General features: G+C 40.8%; 2 protein-coding genes across 3 annotated transcripts; one reads left to right on the forward strand and one right to left on the reverse strand.

Moving 5' to 3' along the window:
* The first annotated feature begins 951 nt into the window (after positions 1–951).
* ubxn1 (UBX domain protein 1) lies at positions 952–6,925 on the forward strand. 2 transcript variants are annotated; one of them, XM_042493244.1, is made up of 10 exons: positions 952–1,007; positions 1,529–1,593; positions 1,714–1,767; positions 1,920–2,047; positions 2,791–2,872; positions 3,007–3,198; positions 4,199–4,250; positions 4,373–4,495; positions 4,698–4,881; positions 6,296–6,925. In XM_042493244.1, exons 2-10 carry the CDS (start codon positions 1,535–1,537, stop codon positions 6,334–6,336), a joined length of 915 nt encoding a protein of 304 aa, XP_042349178.1. In that variant the 5' UTR covers positions 952–1,007; positions 1,529–1,534; the 3' UTR covers positions 6,337–6,925. The 2 variants fall into 2 exon arrangements, with proteins under 2 accessions (XP_042349178.1, XP_042349179.1); XM_042493245.1 differs by lacking the exon at positions 952–1,007 and adding an exon at positions 1,141–1,290.
* A 3,135-nt stretch (positions 6,926–10,060) lies between these two features.
* si:ch211-114c17.1 (pre-mRNA-processing factor 39) lies at positions 10,061–19,456 on the reverse strand. The gene is made up of 15 exons (XM_042493776.1): positions 19,372–19,456; positions 17,602–17,852; positions 17,326–17,451; positions 17,085–17,203; positions 15,965–16,132; positions 15,498–15,681; positions 15,307–15,411; positions 14,602–14,728; positions 14,352–14,506; positions 13,876–14,002; positions 12,157–12,428; positions 11,811–11,995; positions 11,639–11,713; positions 10,784–10,955; positions 10,061–10,605 (listed from the first exon to the last, which is right to left on the reverse strand). Exons 1-15 carry the CDS (start codon positions 19,427–19,429, stop codon positions 10,525–10,527), a joined length of 2,205 nt encoding a protein of 734 aa, XP_042349710.1. The 5' UTR covers positions 19,430–19,456; the 3' UTR covers positions 10,061–10,524.
* Between the last annotated feature and the right edge of the window lie 590 nt (positions 19,457–20,046).

The following is a 20,046-nucleotide window of genomic DNA, read 5'->3' on the forward strand; positions in this document are numbered from 1 at the left end:
CAAAAAAAGGTAAACAGGAGAGAGAAACAGTCAGTGGGAGAGCTTTTAAAAGAGGAGAGAAGTCAGACAGAAGTGAGCAGGCTGAGGCAGAAGTCTGTCCCTGAGTATCGGCGGACGCCTGAATGAGAGCTGCTTAAGACTGCGTGGGGGAGAGAAAAAAATTAATCATTACACTCACTGTAAATATGTAACAGACCCAACCTTCTCATAAAAGTCAGCATTCTGTTTGAACACCCACAGACACATGAAGATGGGATAAAAATCTCACAAGATGGAGCGCAGCCAATAAGAGACACTTCAGCCTCCTCACACTCTTCATTCACTGTGTCACTGCTTCCTGCCTGCTGTCACATTTTCTACAAACTAGACAGAGACATAAGTCATGCAGGGTGGACCTAATTATAATTAATTAATTATTAAATAACCAACTGGAGAGGCATCTGATTGCGGTTGATGCAACCGAGATGCACAAGTCAGGAATTTTCTCTTTCTTTGTCTCTTCAGAGTAAACAAAGCATATTCTAAACTTGTTTTATGTTGTTTATATAATTTAGACTAAGGGTCCCTCAAAATAAGACATACCTTTCAAAACAAAATGGGAATTTGAACATAAAAAAGTGCACTTTAACATAAGGGAAAACATTTTACATAAATAAAATATTGAATAAAGTAATATTGACTGTAGCCTAACTGCACATGAATAAACAGAATGAACAGAAATTAAGTCATGAGTGTTTGAAATAGATCCAAAATACAACAATTTAACGTTTAATGTCCCTCCCCCAAGCCAAATTAAAAAACCTAACTTCCCTAGTGCTTAAAACATATTTAGGCGCCTCTACCAATTCACACCACCTCCTCCCCTCTAATAAATAACGAACAGTCCCTTATGACAGGATTTCTGAAAGGGCTCCAAAGAGCTTTTTTTTTTTTAGATTCGCTTTTCTCGTGCGGTTCTGTATGACCTATGTGTGTTCCCGTACTGTGGAAGCGGTGTTGACTGATGTGTGAGTAGCTAGCTATCGTTGTCTTCGTGAATAAATAAGCTGTTGAAGCCTCTATGGGAAATAAAATAACACGTTTGTGTGCCTTCACACGTAACAAACATTAAAACATTAACAGCTAAAGTGATATAAAACTCGTGAGAGGTCCTGATCGTTTTTAATCGTGCTAGCTCGCGAGGCTTCTCGGCTAGCTTTCGCAATTTGAACGTTAGCCACATAAAAGCTAATTTTAGCACTCTGGATAACGACAGTTCTGATATTAAATCGCTTCAACTAGCGAGCGGGGGTAAATAAGTGTTAAATGAGGTTGTTTAATATTTGTCAACATAGTGTTATTTTCTGTATGTTATGTTGGTGTAAGATAAAGAAAAGTCATGAGCTGCTGTATTGATATTCAGTTAGCAGAAACGTGCTGGGTTCATTATTGTGACTTACCCTCTATTATCTGGATTTAACAGTGTAACAACATGTCCAAATGTCAGATGATGACTCACTTGTTAATGCTAAGCTGTGTCTGTTTTCAGGTCAAAATGGCAGAGCTAACAACATTAGAGAGCCTGCTGGAGATGGGCTTTGACAGAAACAGAGCGTGAGTGACACCAAATCCCAAAATTCACCCTGGTTAATGTAGTTCCTGCTTCCAAATAAGTGAAAGTAAAAGGGTGTAAGATGAGAGTGAACCTGTCTGTCCTTTTTCACGTGTTTTCAGGGAAAAGGCGGTGGCCAACACAGGGAACCAGGGGATAGAGCAAGCCATGGACTGGTGAGTTTGACACACAGAAGTGAACATACAAGTGTTGGACCAACTCCTCCATCATCAGCCCGAGGCTTACCCGAGCTACTGATGCAGCAGCATGTTTTTCTTGTAATCACAAAGTACCAGCCCTCATCTTTTCATGTGATGTGTCATCACAGGTTAATGGAGCATGAGAATGACCCAGACATCGATGAGCCGTATGTGCCCCCTGTGGGGAACGTCCTGGGAGGAACAGCAGACAGCCAGTCCACCACAGAACAGCCGTCACTAGCAGACACCGCTGAAGGTCAGGGTGATGAAAGCACACCAGACACCACCAGAAAAGCCATCTAGGGATGTTAAATATGAAGATACATATTACCAGGGGTCGAACGATATTGGTTTTTAGGGCTGATACTGATTATTAGTGATTAATGAGACCGATATTTGGAACCGATATGCATTAACAAATAAAAATGAAATCTTTCTGTCAATATTTAGAATTTGGAATATAGCAAACTCCAACACAAAACTTTGATTAAATGCCTTTGGCAAGTTTTTAATCAAAACTGAAACTCTCAACTTTATATACAACAAGCTTTTTTAACATTTGTGAAAATTTAAATAAAAAATGATTAACTAGAAATAGCTCCCTGAGGTCTTTCAAAGTAAAAGTTCCTCCCATACTGACACTTTCTTTACACTTTTTTAAGGGTGATGAGAAACTGGACCGTTAAAGTGGCCGTTTCTGTTAATTTGCACTGATCTTTTTCTTCAGTTTTGCTTTCTTTTCTCATCACCTCCACCAAGGTGATTGAAGTGGTCGGTTCACTTTCTATGTTTCCCTGTTAGTGTTTTGTGGTCGAGGTTTTCTTTGTCGGCGCTGAAGGTATAAGGTTTTTAGTGTCAAGTATGTAGGTTAGGTAATGCTGTTACACAGCATACGACTTCTGCTTCGATTTGTGGTTGACAGTAAGACATGACAATACCACAAAGCACAACTCTCTGTCTCTCTTTTGTCCTCTCTGTCCATTTTCCTTTTGGCTGCAGGTGAAAATATCAGCTACGATGACGGCGGCGAGAGTGCAAAGAGGCCAATGACAGAGGAAGAGAAACTTGAGCAAGTTAAAAGGTCAGAGTGCAAACACTATCCACACAATTGCTCCAGTACTGAACTCGCAGCTTTTGACAATACAGCACTGAAAATATGATCTGTGACCATTCATTTTGCAGCATCTTTAAAGTGTAAGAGTGTGCGTTTTTCAGGCTAGAGGAGCTGATGCGGGTGAAGCAGGCGGAGAGACGAGAGCGAGAGCGGGCGGAGGAGTTGGAGAGGGAGAAGCAGCGGAGGAAACAGGGCCAGGAGCTTCAGCAGATTCGCCAAAAGCTGCAGGATGATGATATGAAAAAACTTGCTGAGCAGCGCAGGAGAGAGAAGATGGAGGACAAAATGGCAAGGTAACATGTTTATAGTAATGTCTATAATTATTTACACTGCGGAGGAGTAACAGTACTTTTCAAGGACCAAATTGTCATGTTTGACCAGGGATAAAATTATAAAGTACCTAAACATCCAAAGATGTTTTCACTCTTTATTTTTTTCCTTTCTCCTAAAAAAAAAAATACTTTACTTTTCTCTGAAGAAAATAAAGCGACATTTTATCCAAAAACGGCAAATTACTATATGCAGTTTTAACTCTGCTTCATTATACTGAATTAATTGCTCAAAAACAAGATGATGACAGTATAAAAATGGAAAGTAATGCAGCTACTTGGTTGAAGGCCACCCTGTTCATCCATAATAATAAAAAGTGGGTGGAAAAAATAGAATTAGACAAAGTTCAGGGGGGAATCCCACCACACAGCACGAGATAAGTAACTCAAAAGCTCAGATCAGAAATGAGTAACAAATTCATATGCAATATAGCAGATGTTCTAGGGCTGCTCAATTACAACCAACATTTTGGTCAATATTACATTTTTAATCATTTAACACCAGGGTGGCTGCTGGTCCTTAAAAAGTTAATATCTTAAATTTTTTTTTTTTTTAGACATTAAGCATTACAATATATTAAACAATAAAAAGCTCTTCTAAGAGGAAAAATAAAATCAGTCTTAAATTAGGTTAAAATTATCTTGAAAAAGTCTTAAAAAGCGTCTGATGCAAGTGATAACTGTAAAGAAAAGAGGAGCGCTGGATTTAAAACAAGATTTAAATGAGCGCATCATTGCAAAATCATAATAATCAATTATCTTGTTTCCATAATTGTTGAAATTTTACATAAAATGCACTAATTTGCCCAGCCCTAACATGTTTCCTCTGTCCTTTGAAGTCTGCATCAAACTGTGGCATTTCTTCTCTAAACTCGACAACCTCTAATCTGTCAAAGTTTGTTAGTTGGAACTACTGTACGATCTTCATGTTGGTCATTGTATTGCTTGTCTTAATTTCTGTCAGGCAAAGGGTTAAAGAAAAGATTGCACGAGACAGAGAGGAGAGAGCGCAGAAGGTAACCCAGTCGCTGTTCATCCAGCTACTTTTACAATTACAGTTTTACATTTTTACTGTTACATTTATATTTCTTTCTATTAAAACTCTAGTTGGTACCAATAACAGCTTTGATGATTTTAGTTTGGAGGTGGTGGACCCACAAGCACTGCCACATCATCCCAACCTGCCCAACCCAGCCCCTCGTCACCCACCAGTCACGGCCCTCCACCCACTAAAAAGGAGTATGACGAGTCCAGGATACAGGTACAGACTTCAGTCATACCACTTGAGCACAGAGCACACATGAATACCCCTCACTAGAACAGATTTGTGTAAATTAATTACAAAACAAAACACTAACACAACACCAATTACTAGTTTTGACTTCAAGTTTGAATTCAAAATCAGTTTTTCTAACTAAATGGTACACTTTGCTCCTTTTCTCTTACGCTTCTTTACGATAAAGGTACGTTTGCTGGATGGCTCGATCATCACAGCAGTCTTCAAGGCCCAGGAGCCGTTGGCTGCAGTGCGCGTGTACGTGCAGGTAAACGGCAACACACCCGAGGGTCAGGACTTCACGCTACTGTCACCCTATCCCCGCCACGTCTACACCGAACTGGACATGGAGAAGCCCCTCAAAGAACTGGGTGAGCACTGGGCTGGAAGCTAAATTTTAAATAGAGCACATTTATTGTCATATAAAGCCCCTTTCCCACGGCACAAAAACTACTGACTCAAAGACGGGCTGCCAGTAAATACTGGCTGTCTCAGCCCAAACAGCACTCGAAAGTCGTTCCCAAATTAGTCTGCACCGAGTTTGAAAGACAGACAAAGAAAGAAACAAATTAATGCTGCTTTCTATTGACTGCATAACCGTGTACACAGCTCTGGCCTACAGGCGATGGGAGTCTTCATAGATTTTAAGCAGGTTTTCTTGTGTTTAAAAAGACTTATGAACGTGCGCTAATAATTTAATTCAGCGTTTCCCAAACCTCTCCTCATATTAACATGCGCATTGGATGATCTGGTCACAACAGGATAGGGCTAATACTAATAAGTATTAATGGCTACCTGGATGCATTTCCAATCTGATCATGCAAACCACTTGCTGAGGTGGTCTTGGACACATTTGACCACGTTTTGTAGTATAAACGCTGACGCCGTCTCTGAAAAGGACGTCATCAGTACAGATGTGGTGGCTGTTTTGATGGCGGTGCGGTAATGCTCTGTCACTTACCCATTTTATGTCGAGTTGGACGAAGAGTTGCGTGACGGTTCCTCGTTTTTCCCCTGTGGATGGAGACGTGTTGAATCCTGCTGACAGTGGTACCTCCAGCTGTACTGACACAACTACTAACGTGAGCAGCAAGTGGCTACAGAGCAGCTGGCACACGAGTGGACATGATACTGTGCCGCGGGGCAGAAACCAAATCTGAACACAAGTGGTCAGCTGGAGACGCATGATAGACACAGGTGTGAACGGCGATGTGTCTTGGGTGTCTACTTGCATTTGGATGACAGGAACACATGCTAATATCCGGTCTGAACAGGCTCCCTCTGTTTCAATGCAGCTGATTCAAATCATCAACTCGTTATGGACTCCTGAAGCTGTTTGATGACGAGCTGGTCATTAATTCAGCTGTTAAAACTTTATTTTAAATCATTTTAAATAATCTTTTTATCTTTGAACCCCTCGTCTGCACTTTTGCCACTTTTTTTCTGGTAATTTATTTGAACTTTTATATCTTATCTCTGTACTCTTTATTGTAAATCTCTATCCTTTAAATTTTTTTGTATTTTATTGCTCCGTAAAGCACTTTAAATTGCCCTGTTGTATGAAATTTTCTATACAAATAAAGCTGCCTTACCTTACCAAAAACATGCAGGACAAGTGGTCCTCCAGGAGAGGTTTTGGGTTTAACTAACTCTGCGTGTGTCTTTTACCGTCTACGTGGACCTGAAATGGTCCATTCAGCAGCTCACTGAGCAGGTTTTCTGCTCAGACATGTGCAGATTGTATCTGATGTGTTTTTTTCCCCCATGTCTGTTTTTTTTTTTTAGGTTTGGTGCCTTCCGCTTCGCTGGTTGTTACCAAAAAGTGAGATCAGGAGGATCTGCTCTGTGAGCCTACCTCACCACTTCCACATTGACACAAGAAACACCAGAAACGAACTGAACCGGGAACAGATTCACCACCTCTTAAGTATCACTCACTAAGCCAGCTAACTGAACCGAAGCACAGAGATGCGGCTCGAGGCTACAGATGCTCAGATCGTGTGTAACTGCATTTAGTTTACAGTGAAAAACAGTTTGGTTAACTCACTGAATGTCAGCTGATGCCACTCTGGGTTGATTGATTGCACCTGTTATAGATTGGTTTGTGTGCAGTGAGATTGACTTTTCCTTTTCTGAGAGTGAAGATAGCTGGCTTCTGATGGATACTGCTTCAACAACACAATAAAAACTTTACAGAACAGAGTCGTTTAATTTTAACCTGATCTTAACTTGGCAAAGTATCACACAAAACCTACTTGATTGGTTCTGAAAGGGCCTTAAATTTAATCCGCACGATCTTCCTGATTTTGTGACGTTCTACTTTGCCAGTTTTTTTTATATGTTTAAATCTATTGACAATTATGTCTACATAATCACCAAGAATCTACTTAAAATAAAGCTGACTTGGAGAATTAGGATGGTGGACTGGATTTTTTAAACTTTCACATGTAACCTTGCTGAGAGGAAGTCGAAAAACCGCACTGATGCTCTGGGAGACGTGTTTCTTCATTACTGCGAATGTGATGCTGCAAAGATTCACTCAAGCATCTTTTCAGTAATGTTTGCCAAAAACTACCAAGCTCAGCTGTTACAGGAAAATGATTCGCCTTTTTACAAAAATGAAAGTGTGTATTTGTGACCCATTATCAAAATTTTTAGTCTCCAGAAGGAACAAATGAGCTCTGGGTTAAGTTCCACATGAGGAAAGGTAGAAACTGCTGAGGCACAGATCATTGCTTGTTGTAGTTTTTTCATGTGATTTGTTGACAATAAGCAAACTAAAATTTCAGTATTCTTATCCTCAATAGAACTGATATGATTAAAAATTATATATCCACAAATAAAATGAACTGTAAGACCTGAACACTGCATGCAGCAGTAAAGAGGATAAAAGCTAGTTAGCAAGTGAGCAGAGAAGTTTAAATCGGTAGCCAAAAGTAAAGAATAAGAAATAAATAGATGGTTGAAACAACTAAAAGTGATGAATAACACTTAACACATTCGGCTTTACTCCAAGTAGCAGCAGTCATACGATCGCTGACCAAAACCAACCTAAATATTGAGTTCAATTGTATGAAAAAATTACAATATCCAATCTTATCAATGAATGGTGTTAGACATTAAAAACGCACGGTGGGAATCGATGGATACTTTAACAATCTGACACATATGAGGGGTTGTTTAGACCAAAAACATTGGGCACCATTGCTCTGCGGGCTTTTCAATGCGCACTTATCTCCAGGCTAAAGGCACTGTTACTCTGAGGCTAACAAAGCATTAACTCTGGCACAGTCGTGACCCTGGGACAGTCAGGATTAACCCCGACCTTAGCCCAGCCCTGCTTTGGAGCAGGGCCAGCAGGCCTGAGTTTGCTGGATTATCACTTGAAAATAGACCTAACCTGGGGCTAAGCAAACAAACAAACAAAACGCAGACCGTTAACACGAGTTGCGAGCTGACATTTAGCCCCGGGCTCGTAGAAGAGAGTATAAGAGCCGAGTTTTTGTGAATGGTGGAACCCTGGGCTCAGGTTAATGCAGGGTTAACAATGTGTGTGTGAAAAGTGCAAACAGCCTGGAGTAAAAATACACTACATTCACAGTTGGGCTCTCACAAACTTTCTGCACCTGAGCCTGTTGTTAAGGCAACAGATTTGGTCCATTAACTTCCTGTCAGCTGCCAAAGAAACTAATAGTTTCCTTGTCGGCTACTGCATTAACAAATACCCCAACAGGAAACAGAGAGACTCATTTATAATGTCCATGTTGTCCAGTTTCAAACTGTCTATAAGTGACTGTTGCCAGTGATTCTGTAAGAATAAAATTTGAGTGTTTTCTCTACTTATATGTGAATAAGTGACTTTTGCGTTTAGCAGGGCGCACACAAAGGACTTTAAGAGATTTAATGTGAAGGGAACAAATAAAGAGAGTTTCTCTCTGTTTTAAAGATAAAAGCATCCAAAACCTGCTGGCTATGTGACCATCGAACTGACAAAAACTGAAAATGAGATTACACCAGAGCAGAGTCCTGCATCCTGATGGGTGCATAATTCACAGGTTTTGTCTTAATTTTAGTTCAGAGTTTGGTTTGAGGAGAACCCGCCCCCACCGAAAAACAGGCCTGCACACCCTGGCCACTTTTTTTTTTTGAGTGCGACTTTGGTGACCTAAACGCATAAGATGCGAATCACTGCTGTTTGCACAATGAATAATTTTACATGCTGTAATCAGACTCTAAAATGTTTTTGCTACCAATAACATTGTTTACAAAAATGCCTTTAGATGTAAACACTGTTAGTTGGTATTGTATCCCCATGCATGTTAATTTGTCTTTAAACTGCCTAAACACAGCTTACCGTTTTACAATAACCTACCACTACTGTTGCATTTACAGGATATTTACACCTCCACAATAATTGAACATTAAGGCAATTTGATTTTTGTAAACATGATTTTTCACTAATTTGAAAAGATGATGACAATGTAGCTGTAAAAATCTAACCTGCTTTCACAGAGAACCTGCAACGTTAAATGCACACAGGTTAACAGGTCCAAAGAAAGAAAATGCAAGTCGGATCCCGGGTGTTGGATGAAAATAAAATCAGGGTTTCTGCAACTTACGGCAAGTAGGGTTTAAGCCTTTTTAATGCCACCTGGAAAGAAATTAAGACCAAATTTTAAAGTAGCTATTATTAGAGGGGAAAAGAAATGATTTATGGTTAGGGGGGATTATATTTTATTTTTCAAATATATAGTGGAACATAAAACATGACTTTTTGGTGATCTTAATGCAAAAGGCATTCTGTAAATTATTATTATTATTTTTAAAGTTACCCATATTTTCAGCTTTTTCAATGCAAAGTCAGGGAAAATGATAAAAAATCCCACCTCACATGACAGGGCATTTTTAAGAATTGATTTACAACATTGTAATGCCAACTAGGCCTTATTTTTAGATTGATGGATTCAAGGATCCGTGGGAACCCTGATAATGAGAGTAATTATTTATTTAATGTTTTAATCCTCTGTTGAGTTTGTGTGTTAGATTCGTCTTCTATGCCAACGTTAGCGTTAGTAACAGGCACATTAACAACTCAACATGAGAATAACCCGAAAATATTCTTTTAAATCGTCTTAGTTGCATTGCTGTTGTTCTGAAACATAATCTCTCTGTTTTACATGTATGAAACGTCCCAAATTGATCACTTTAAATGTGCTACCTCACTGGATCATCTGAGCGGCGCATGTTTATTACAGGATTCGCAGTTTCCGGTTAAGTTTCGGATCTTGTGTTGACGGTTGTGTAACGAATCAGTATTTTGAAGGCTGGCTGGTCAGGTGCGGTGTTGCGTGTCGTGGTTCCGATACGAAGTTTGTCAGCATCACTCTGCACAAGAGCCAATGCAATGATGTACAGAAAACTCTTTCCTGACTTTGGAAATCAATGCTGAAGATGTGAACAGGCCAAAAGTTTTCACATAATGAGTGTGACGGTTGTTTTTTCACCCTCATTATGAAAATACAAACAAAAAAAAACACAAAAACCGTCCTGTTGTGACACACTATAAAACACCTTTATATACATTAGAAAAAACAACAAATTGCCTACTCTGGAATGGTACAAAATGTCAATCATACATTACCTGTAGCGGTGGATAAACCGGATGAGTTTAAAACAGGAGAGAGGGCTTGCAGACAAATACAAAAATAGTTCTGATTAAAATGGTGAGACACTGATGCACTGAGAATGGGAGCGTCACTGTTTTCTTTCATCGTCTTTCCACCTGTCCCTCAGAATCAACACTGAAATAACACAACATGCTAAAAGAGCTCGACTCCTGTCCCTTACTTAACAGATCCGGGACAGAGAGGACCTCAGAGGAAGGACGGAGAGGAAAGGATGCTGGGATGATGATGATGATGTTGAAGCAGGTGGACCGGCAGGACTCGGTGGATCAGTTTGTTTGTCATCCTGGGTCAAACCGTTTCCTGTGGCTGCTTGGTGTCAGAGTCGCTTCAGCTGGGAGGATAGTAGCCTTGGCTGTAGTTCCAGGTGTTCTGGTAGCCGTAGTTACCGTAGCTGCCGTACTGCGGTTGCTGGAAAAATAAACACAAACAGGTCATGAAGTACATGCAACATCTCAAACAGAGTGTGTTTTAGCAGTCTGGTGCGGCTTTTTCTATTTTTTTTTAAATAAGATTTCCTGAAAGTTTTTTTCACCCAAACAATCATCTTCTATTTCAGTTGCCGTCTATAATGTAATCTCAGTCCTACCTGGTACCAGCTGCTGTATCCCCCGTAGGCGGCCTGTGAGCTGGCGTCGGCGCCCATCACCGGAGGAGGGGGTGTGGTGATGGGGACATGTGGCATGGTGGGCGGGACTTGTGCAGACACGGCGACGGCAGAGCCGTCGTCACTTTTGCTCAGCTTCTCTGGGTCCTCATCCCTAAAGATTATTGTGAAAGTTATTACAAACTGTCTACTTACTTGTTAGAATAAATCCAGACCTTAATTATCAAGCAAAAAGAAAAAAAAAATCTCACAGGCAGTTCGACAAATATTGAACACGGCTTTTGATTCTAGACAATCTGTGTAACAAGTGGACGTGCATTAGAAGAAAGTAAACATACTGCTGGCAGATGCTTTCTCCTTTTCTTAAAAAAAAAAAAAAGATTCTAGCACTCGATAATGAACAAAAAGTTTTGCTAAAACTGAAACAGAAAAGCAAAGCCTTGCTCTTTAAAACAGTAGCATGCAAAATGTTCAATACTGACGTTACAAAACTAACTTAGGCTTCATAGATTACTAATGAAAAGAAACAGAGAAGCTGCAACTATGTCACATTTTTTAGAGGTTGAGGATGGACTCAAACCCTCAGCTGCTGCAGAAAGGACACAGACTTTGTACATGGGGCGCCCGCTCTACCTGGTGAGCTAGTGGGCGCTCCTTAAGTATGAATTCAAACAAGAAAACACTGTGGATTGAGAATTAAAAAGACTGATTTGACAGTTTGTTTAGCGGAAACCAGTCTTACATGCAACAAGGGCATCAAACAAAATACTGTTTCTGACATTCAAACTGGATTTTAATACATGTTCAACACCACCAGCTGCTACTTGATCAATTTACCCGTTCTCTGCTCCTCTCTTCGTTCCTCCGAGCTCCCTCAGCAGTTTCTGGTGCTCCTCATAGACAGACAGCACACTGCAGAGGACACACGGACAGTGGACAACCGCATTCAGGTCAAAGACGACAAATAGCGCCATCGGGTTTTACGTTAGACTCGCTGCTGAGCTCTGACCTCTGGATAGAGTTGCTGTAGTCCTCGGCGAACTGCAGGCCTCTCTGAGAAAAGAGGATCTTGGTGTGTGGAGCGAGGGGAGCGGCCAGTGCTCGTGTCACACACTCCTGCACCGCCTCAGCTGACGCCCAGGGGTCACCCGACACCTCCAGCTCCAACAGGTTCAGGTGCAACTTATCGTTGTCCTGAGGGAGGAAAATAAGAGCCCATTTAGAAACTAGAGTTAATACAGCGTGTGTCTTAGGCTACATCCACACTAAAACTTTACAGCCAGTGGTTCGCAAATATTGTCACCACCTGTGATGGTGTTACGGGCTGAAATATTTGTGGGTGTTTGTTATCTCACCGGACTGATCTCCAGCGCCTCCTGTAAGACCGTGCGGGCTCTGGTGGGGTCCCTGCCCAGCTTCAGCAGCAGACGAGCAAGCTTGATGGAATAGAAAGCGTGCAACGTGGGCTTCTCTTTAGATTCGGCCACGGCCTCCTGCAGCAAGGCCTCTGATTGGTCCAGCTGGCCCGCTCGCCTCTCCAGAGCCGCCCTGCGAAGACGGACCACGGCCAAACCTGGTAGGGTTTTCTCCAGGGCCTCCAGCACCCGCCGGGCCTCAGTTAAGTCCCCTGATGGGAGAAGATGAGGGAGTTTCATGAGTGTGGTGGCTACAGAATGTAAATGCAATCGTCTATTGTAGTTTTGTTAAAAAAGAGGGACGTGACTTGGGTCAAGGAGCTGTTGTTATTTTTATATTTACCCAAAAATACAGATCAAAAACTTGTCTTGTTAGCATTTAAATGATAGAATTCAATCGTCTTCTGTTGAAAACTCTGATACTTGAAGCATTTTTTAAAATGAGTCTAACTTCCACTGAAGTTACTGCCGTGTTATATCATATGGATCAGCATCGTTTTTTATTCATCATAAAGCCCTGAAACAGACTCTCCCCCCCTATATTTCATCCCCTTTACCTCTAAACTCACATAATCTTGGTACTCGGTCTCAGGATATCTTGTTGCTCCACATTTCCTAAATCAGAACTGAGCTGGGAAAAATTTCATCCTCTTACAGAGCATCATGCACATGAATAATCTGCAGATGAACTTCAACTTGGACTCTCTTCCACCATTACGGCTGTTCAAATGCCTTCTTTCAGATCTTGTTTTGAGTGTTAATGTTTTAAAAAGTACTTTACACAATGTTATCCTTTATTTTTATTTTTTAGCTATTTGACATTGCTATTGTTGCAACTAATTTTAACTGTTACTGAGGGCCTCTCTGTATTGATTTAAATAAAGGTCTGAATGAATATAGATTGTTTATTATTGTAATAGATCCTGTTTGTCTGATGCCTGATCAGAAAAATGCAGGACCTCAAACTCAAAAGGACTGCTGTGACACACAAATTAATCTAGTCACTGTATTTCGTCGCAGCCCTTTCACTGAGCCGGAGTATCAGAAGTTTATCTTTTCATAAAGTACAGCTCATCAGGCGTCATCCCTTAAGTGCTTGACTTGAAACTCAAAATGGTTATACTAAGGATTTATTTAATGACTGTGGTAATATACAGTTAAGATAATCACTAACTGGGCTGCAGTTTACTATATTACTATATTGTGATGTGCCGACGCACATTTTGCAAATGGACCTATTTCCGTAATTGACGTCTACATTGATGAATTGCCAAAGCCCCACTGACAAAGGTACAAGAAGTTTTGATGGAAATGCAGCTTCAAAGAACTTATTTCATGCAGACCGTCGCTTGTTTGTCCTTCTGCCCTCAGAAAAGTGCTACAGGTCCATCAAAGACTGTCAGATTAGGTCTGCCTCTTGAAAGTCGGAGATTGAAATCATCAGTCGGAGACCCCTCAGTCGACTGAGAGTGCTTTCTTTGGTACAGGTAGCTGCGTACATGATAATCATTATATCGATAATAATAATTCTGAGTTGGGTCCAGCTCTGATCGAGATTACCAAACAGTTTCACCCTGAGGCCTTCACCCAACTGAACTCTGCACTAAAACTCCCCCGCACTTGTACATAGTGCCGGCGTGCGTTCGTGTTTTGTCGTACCGTGTCGCTCCTCGAAGGTGGCCCACTGCATGTGAATGTTTGGTTTGTATATCAGGTGGATCTCGCAGGCCCGTTTGAAAACAGCCCGTGCCTCGTCCACACTCTGCGCCTCCAGGTACTGAGTGTACTGAACGACACATACAAGAACATGTTATACAGAGACACACTCTCTCTCACACACACACACACACACAAACCAGAGATCATGTTATACACATATGTTTCTATAATTTATTGATCCTACCTGCCTGTTTGCACTATTGTATCTTATATGTGTGTGTTTTTAATGGTGTGTTGGTTTATGTGTTTGTATGTATCTTTGCTGTGTCTGAGCGAAGCGCTGATAAATTTCCACTGAGGTGGACAACAAAGTCTGTCTATCTGTCTAAAACTAAACATGTCATTTTAACCACTGTTTGCCTTCTTATGTATTCTGTCACTAAATACAGATTACACACAAACACACTCTTCCTCACCCTGGTCCAGAACTCCTCATACAGAGCACAGGCGATGAGGCAGCGCTCGTAGAGGATGCGAACTCTGTGGTCGTCATGGGCAACCACAGCATCCTCTGACTGTTCCTGAGGCTGTGCCGTGACCTCTGACCCCTCTGTGGCTGTCTGGTTTGGATCTAGTAGAGTGAAAACATTTTCAGATGTTAAGAGAAACTTGCAGAATCACGGAGACTGTGCGATTAATGTGACAGCTTGTTTATTATGTCGTCACCTTGTTGAGGGTCTTGGGGGTCTTTGGTATCTTTGTTCAGCTGAGCGATCTCCCAGTCCAGGTATGAGTGCCAGCTCCGCAGCTGGAGGCGATCGAGAGGCTTGACGTGGAAGTAGGGACGTTTGATCTGCAGGGCGAAGAAAAATAAATCAGCAAGTGATGAAAGAGTGCAACGAGTTCAATAAATGTGAACAAAAACATAATTCTAAATATTTTTATGAAAAACTGCAAGTCATGGAAAAAAATAGATACTCTGAGCAAATTAAGAACATTAGTACTATTTTTGGTCTTGAGCACAAAAGCAGACGTATTGAGAATGTGGATTTTCAGAAAGGTCGAGAGAAACCCCCTGAAGTTACTTCTGAAGCACAAAACCACGGAAAATGTCGGATACTGAAAGCTGGTATTAACTGACTTATTGCTTGATCAGTTTCTGATCTGAATAATAATTTTGGCACTTATATGTTTTAATATGTTGGCAGTGTAAGTACAGAAGTCTGTTTTTATTCTTCTTCTTATTATTATTATTATTACACAAGGTCAAGGGTTATAAAATATCAATTATATCACATGAAAAACAAACAAAAAAAAGAAGAAAGAAAATAAAATTAAATATATCTCCAGTTGAGAGACAGAGGTAGGAAAAGCAAGAGAAAATGAGAGAAATGATAAAATAACAGAGTGGAGAAGAAAGAAAAAACTCACAGCGTCTTCAAAGTGCCACCTCTTGCGGACTTCTCCCTCGTTGTCCTGGTAAACTTTGTCCCTGCGAACCAGCACTTGTTCCCTTATTTTCTGCATCAATTCCTCCTGAAAACACAGAAAAATAACTGTCTATTTAATCTCTTCAAGTCTCACTGGTATAAAACTTTCAAACCGAGTCAGATGTTACTCACTGAGTCTGTGCCCTCGGGTGTGGCAGGCTCTTCCTCCCCTGGCGGCCTCTCCTCCTCCTCCTCCTCCTGTGCCCGCTCTGCGCGCTCTGCCTTCTGACTCTGACGACACAGCGCTCTCAGCTCCTCGTACTCCTCTGGGGAGAGCACCTCTTTGGGTTCGTGGCTGTTCAGGTGCTCCTTGAACCTGACGGACGGCAGGACGGGAAAACAGAATGAGATTAATGGGAGAAGAGTGAGAAAGAGGAGGGAAGAATATTTAAAGGATCACAATAGATTTAATGTTCTCCTCCCAAAAAATCCTATGTGTGAATGAAATATACCATCTATCATCACAATAATGAACCTGGTACAGACAACGAAGCATCAGTATTCTTTTCTTCTATACATTTATTTTCATAGTTTGGATTGGCACACACACCTCACTCGTGTGTGTGTGTGTGTGTGTGTGTGTGTGTGTGTGGTCTTACTTGTCGTAATGGGTGTTGTAAAGCTGTGTGGGGACTTTGAGGACTCTGTCCAGGACAGCTGTTGCGTTCTTCATGTTCCCTTGCTCCTTCTCCCACTCCACGTAGAGATCCCAAAGCCGATCTGAGTGGAAGTCCAGACCTGCTGCTGCGACCGCATCCTCGAACACACTGAGAGTTGAGGTCAGAGAACAATTAAAGCACAAAAACAGCTTTCACAAATAGTAGCTTTGTTGCCTTTAGAGGATATTTTCTTCTCAATTTCTATTATATCTGTGCTGTGCACGCCAAACAACACAGAACACAAGATATTATTGATCCAGAGTGAAATTTAGGCATCATGTTGCTTATGCGACACATACAAAACACTGATACAGAAAGAAATAAAGAATAAGAATAAAAAACAGCAGTATAATTAATGAGTCTAAGCAGTAGAACTACTACAGAGGGCCGTCAGTATAACTCTGTGTCTGTGTGTGTGTGTGTGTGTGTGTGTGTGTGTATGGAGGTATTGCAAACGTAAGGTGATAAAACAGTAATTAAAAGTCAAAACACTGCAAGAATAATGATTATTGTGGAGAATTTAACTACATCCAGGTAAAAACGATGAGTATTCATTCATTTTTTATTTGTTCCGCTCGTGTTAATACACAACAATCAGAATTAAATCCAAAACAACTCTAATACACACTATATGACCGAAAAATAGCAGCAAAAAAAAAACTTATTTTACCTGCCCCTTTCTCAAAACATATATAAACAAAAAAATGTGGTTTGTCAATTAGTTAACTTAAAAATAAGATCGATTTTAAACTCAAAAAGAAAAAATAGTTAATTAATACATCAATCAGAATCAAGACACCTTCAACAAAGGGACAGATTCTACTCAGCAGCTTCATATAGTCTAATTTTTTGTTCTTTATACATTTTCTTAAACTGGAAAATATTATTGCAACACTTTCAAACGTTCTGTAAAAAATTCCAGAGTTTGATGGCGACCACTGAAGCACACGGCTGCGTTAATGTATTCAGTGCAAAACGGTGCTTTAAGTGAAATTCCCCTCTTTGTTCCTCGTCCTCTGAAATATTTAAAGTGTGTGTTGGCGTGTGTGTGAGAGAGTACCTGCGAATCCTCATGGGCGACTCGGGCAGGTTCATGTCCAGTGTTCCCAGCAGCAGATTGATGTAGTGGATCCACAGATCCACACTCAGGGGGATCACCTGGAGACCCTGAACGCACACCTGACACAACACATCCCGACCATCAATATCAACTGACAACCAGTGAAAAACACGTCCCATACTGACTTCAGATGAGTTATCATAGTGTGATGGGGAAGAAGCTGTAAATTCTCACGTTTTACCTCTTCTGCTTTGTTGTTGTATCCAGCACGGCGCTCCAGATCTGCAAATTTCTTCCAGTAGCCATAGCAGAGTGGATAGCGAGCCAGGAAAGCCTCTAGCGCTCTGCGTGACGCTGTGATGTGACTCTGAACAGATGAGAGAGAACTTTAGTCCAAATCTCATGTAAGGCATCAGCACGCCTCCAGACCACGTGTGCGCTGTGGCTTCATGGGGACGCTAGAGGTCAACATTTTAACCTTATCATTACTGAGGGGCAACATGTTGGCTTCACACACCTCTTGCTCGCAGTACTGCAGCAGGTCGGTCCAGCTGGTGAAGTCTTGAGGATTGTCGTGGGCGGCCTTCCACAGGCGCTCAAAGTCCGCAGGCAGTTCTCCCTCCTCGTCTTCTGCTGCTTGAGGCATGGAGTAGGTAGCAGGGTCGGGCGCTACGGGGGCCTCAGGGGCCACGGCGAGACTGCCGTTCTCTTCTGAATTCTCTGCCATCTCAGTCTGAGGCGATGCAGGAACTTCAGAGGCCTCCATGGCTGAAGAGGAGCGAGATTAGAGGTGAGTAACTCAGTCTTCACTTACATAACTGAAGTACAAGTAAGCCCTTCTTGACGCTTCAATATTTCAATTATTAAATTCAGACCTCTTTCATGAAGCTTCTAATAGGCATTTTTTTTTTTTTTACCTCTTTGGGACCTCAGCTATAATCCCTACCTCTCCAAAAAGGCCCTTTAGACTGATCAGTCACACACAGCTGAAGTAAAAATGTCACCACTTAACAGTGATATATAGCCTAATACAACAATATCACAGCCAGCAAATAAACCCATAATCTGTGGATTAACAACAAATTTCATCACCATACAGCTATTACAGACCAACTCAAGTCCTGAAAAGTGATTGTTTTTGTATGTGTGTGCACAAGATAATTATTTGGTGCGCTTAAGATGGTTTGCTTGGTCTCATAAAATAACAGTTGTTCCCACAAGATAATAAATTTAATTTTATATTATCTTGTGCGCACAACATAAAAAAAAATGTCCACAGTCAGAAATGACAGAATAGATAACAATTATTTAGCTGTGACATTACTGAACGCTCAGACACAATAAGACGTCTCAAACCTCGTTACAATTTCCTGGCCAATTCCTCTAAATTTGCTTAATTTTCTTAAGGTGTGGTGACAACAGAAACACAGACTTGCCTGCTTCTGTTTAGTTTCTTTCTTTTTTCTGCCTTATGTTGTATAGGATAAAAAACAGACAAAACACTTTAGCACTGACATGGTATTAAAATTTGTGAATGTAATTTGATGTTATTCATGAACCTTCCTCTGCTTCCTGAATATATATATACACACACACATACATACATACATTGGGCCAACAGATGCTCCAATAACACAACAATAACAATGTAAGTAACACACGCACGTGCTACAGTTTTTATTACCAGTACAAACTAGATGTAAATCACTCACACAAACTTTAAGCAGATAGACGATCATGGTCAGATCCACACAGGGTGCGGCTGGTTGATTTTGACTTTATTTAAAAAGATGACACTGACCAGTCAAACCAGCTAAGCAGCTAAATCACTGCCAGTTATTTGTGACGCACACGCGATATAAACAGTCAAAAAAACAAAAAATAAATACTAAATTTTCGGCTTTTCTGCCTGAAACGCCTCCTGGTTTCTCCTGCAGAGGTATGTTTCATTCATTTAAATCTGAGCGCACCGAGTTTAACCGGGTCTGCTCTCCGTTACTGACCCCGGTGCCTCTGAGCTGTTACGGACATAATTGTATTAATTTGTAACAAAAGGTGAAGAGTTACGTCGGTAAACGGTGAGGTGAGTTAGTTAAAGTTAGTGAAGTGAACGCTGTGCTCCTTGGTGGTGTGTGCAGCGTTAGCCTAGCCTAGCTTGTCATGCTGGTGCTTAAAAAAGCTCCGATATGAGCCTTCGTTAAAATACCTACAGATACAAACAGAGCCCGTTAACATCTGCGAAACGATTTACTGTGTGTAATATATTCATTAAGGTTATTCAAACTACCTGAGGACTCTTCGAGCTCCCCGTTGCCGCTCATCTCCTCACTGCCTTCAGCCGCCATGATGGAAAACGACTCGCCGACGTCATCCAGGCGCGCGACCGGTGTGTGTGTGCAGACATTGCGCGCGACAAAGTTAGCAAGAATAAAAAGTTATTGGGAAATTATGAGACATCCGTGAGAAATTACCTGAAAATAAGCAAAAATGACTAACCAACTAAATAATTAAAAAGAAAAGAAAAAATGTGAAAAAACAAAAAGAAAAAGAATATGACCCTAAAAAGTAGTAAAAAAAATTGTGTGTATATATATATATATATATATGAGTTTGTGTGTGTAACGTAATTTGAAGTATGTAATTATGAGAATTATAACGTTTTCCTGACTTGTTTTTATGTAATATCAAATGCTCTCCCCACAGCTAATTTTGTAATTTTCTTGTATCACTTTATTTATTTATTTATTTTGCAATTTGCCAAACATTTCTTGCCAAGTAGTTAATTTTCAAAAGAAATCAAATCAATATTCCCAGATTCCAAAGGTTTAAATGCTTGTGAAAGGCATCTGAACACAGCACAATACTGATGTCCAGCCAGGTTTTACAGGGTTAACAGCAAATAACAAGAACCACTGAATAAATAAAGGTAATAAATAAACAAGTCTATTATGTACACAAGCGT

This window comes from Plectropomus leopardus, chromosome 9, assembly GCF_008729295.1.
Source record: "Plectropomus leopardus isolate mb chromosome 9, YSFRI_Pleo_2.0, whole genome shotgun sequence".
NCBI lineage: Eukaryota > Metazoa > Chordata > Actinopteri > Perciformes > Serranidae > Plectropomus > Plectropomus leopardus.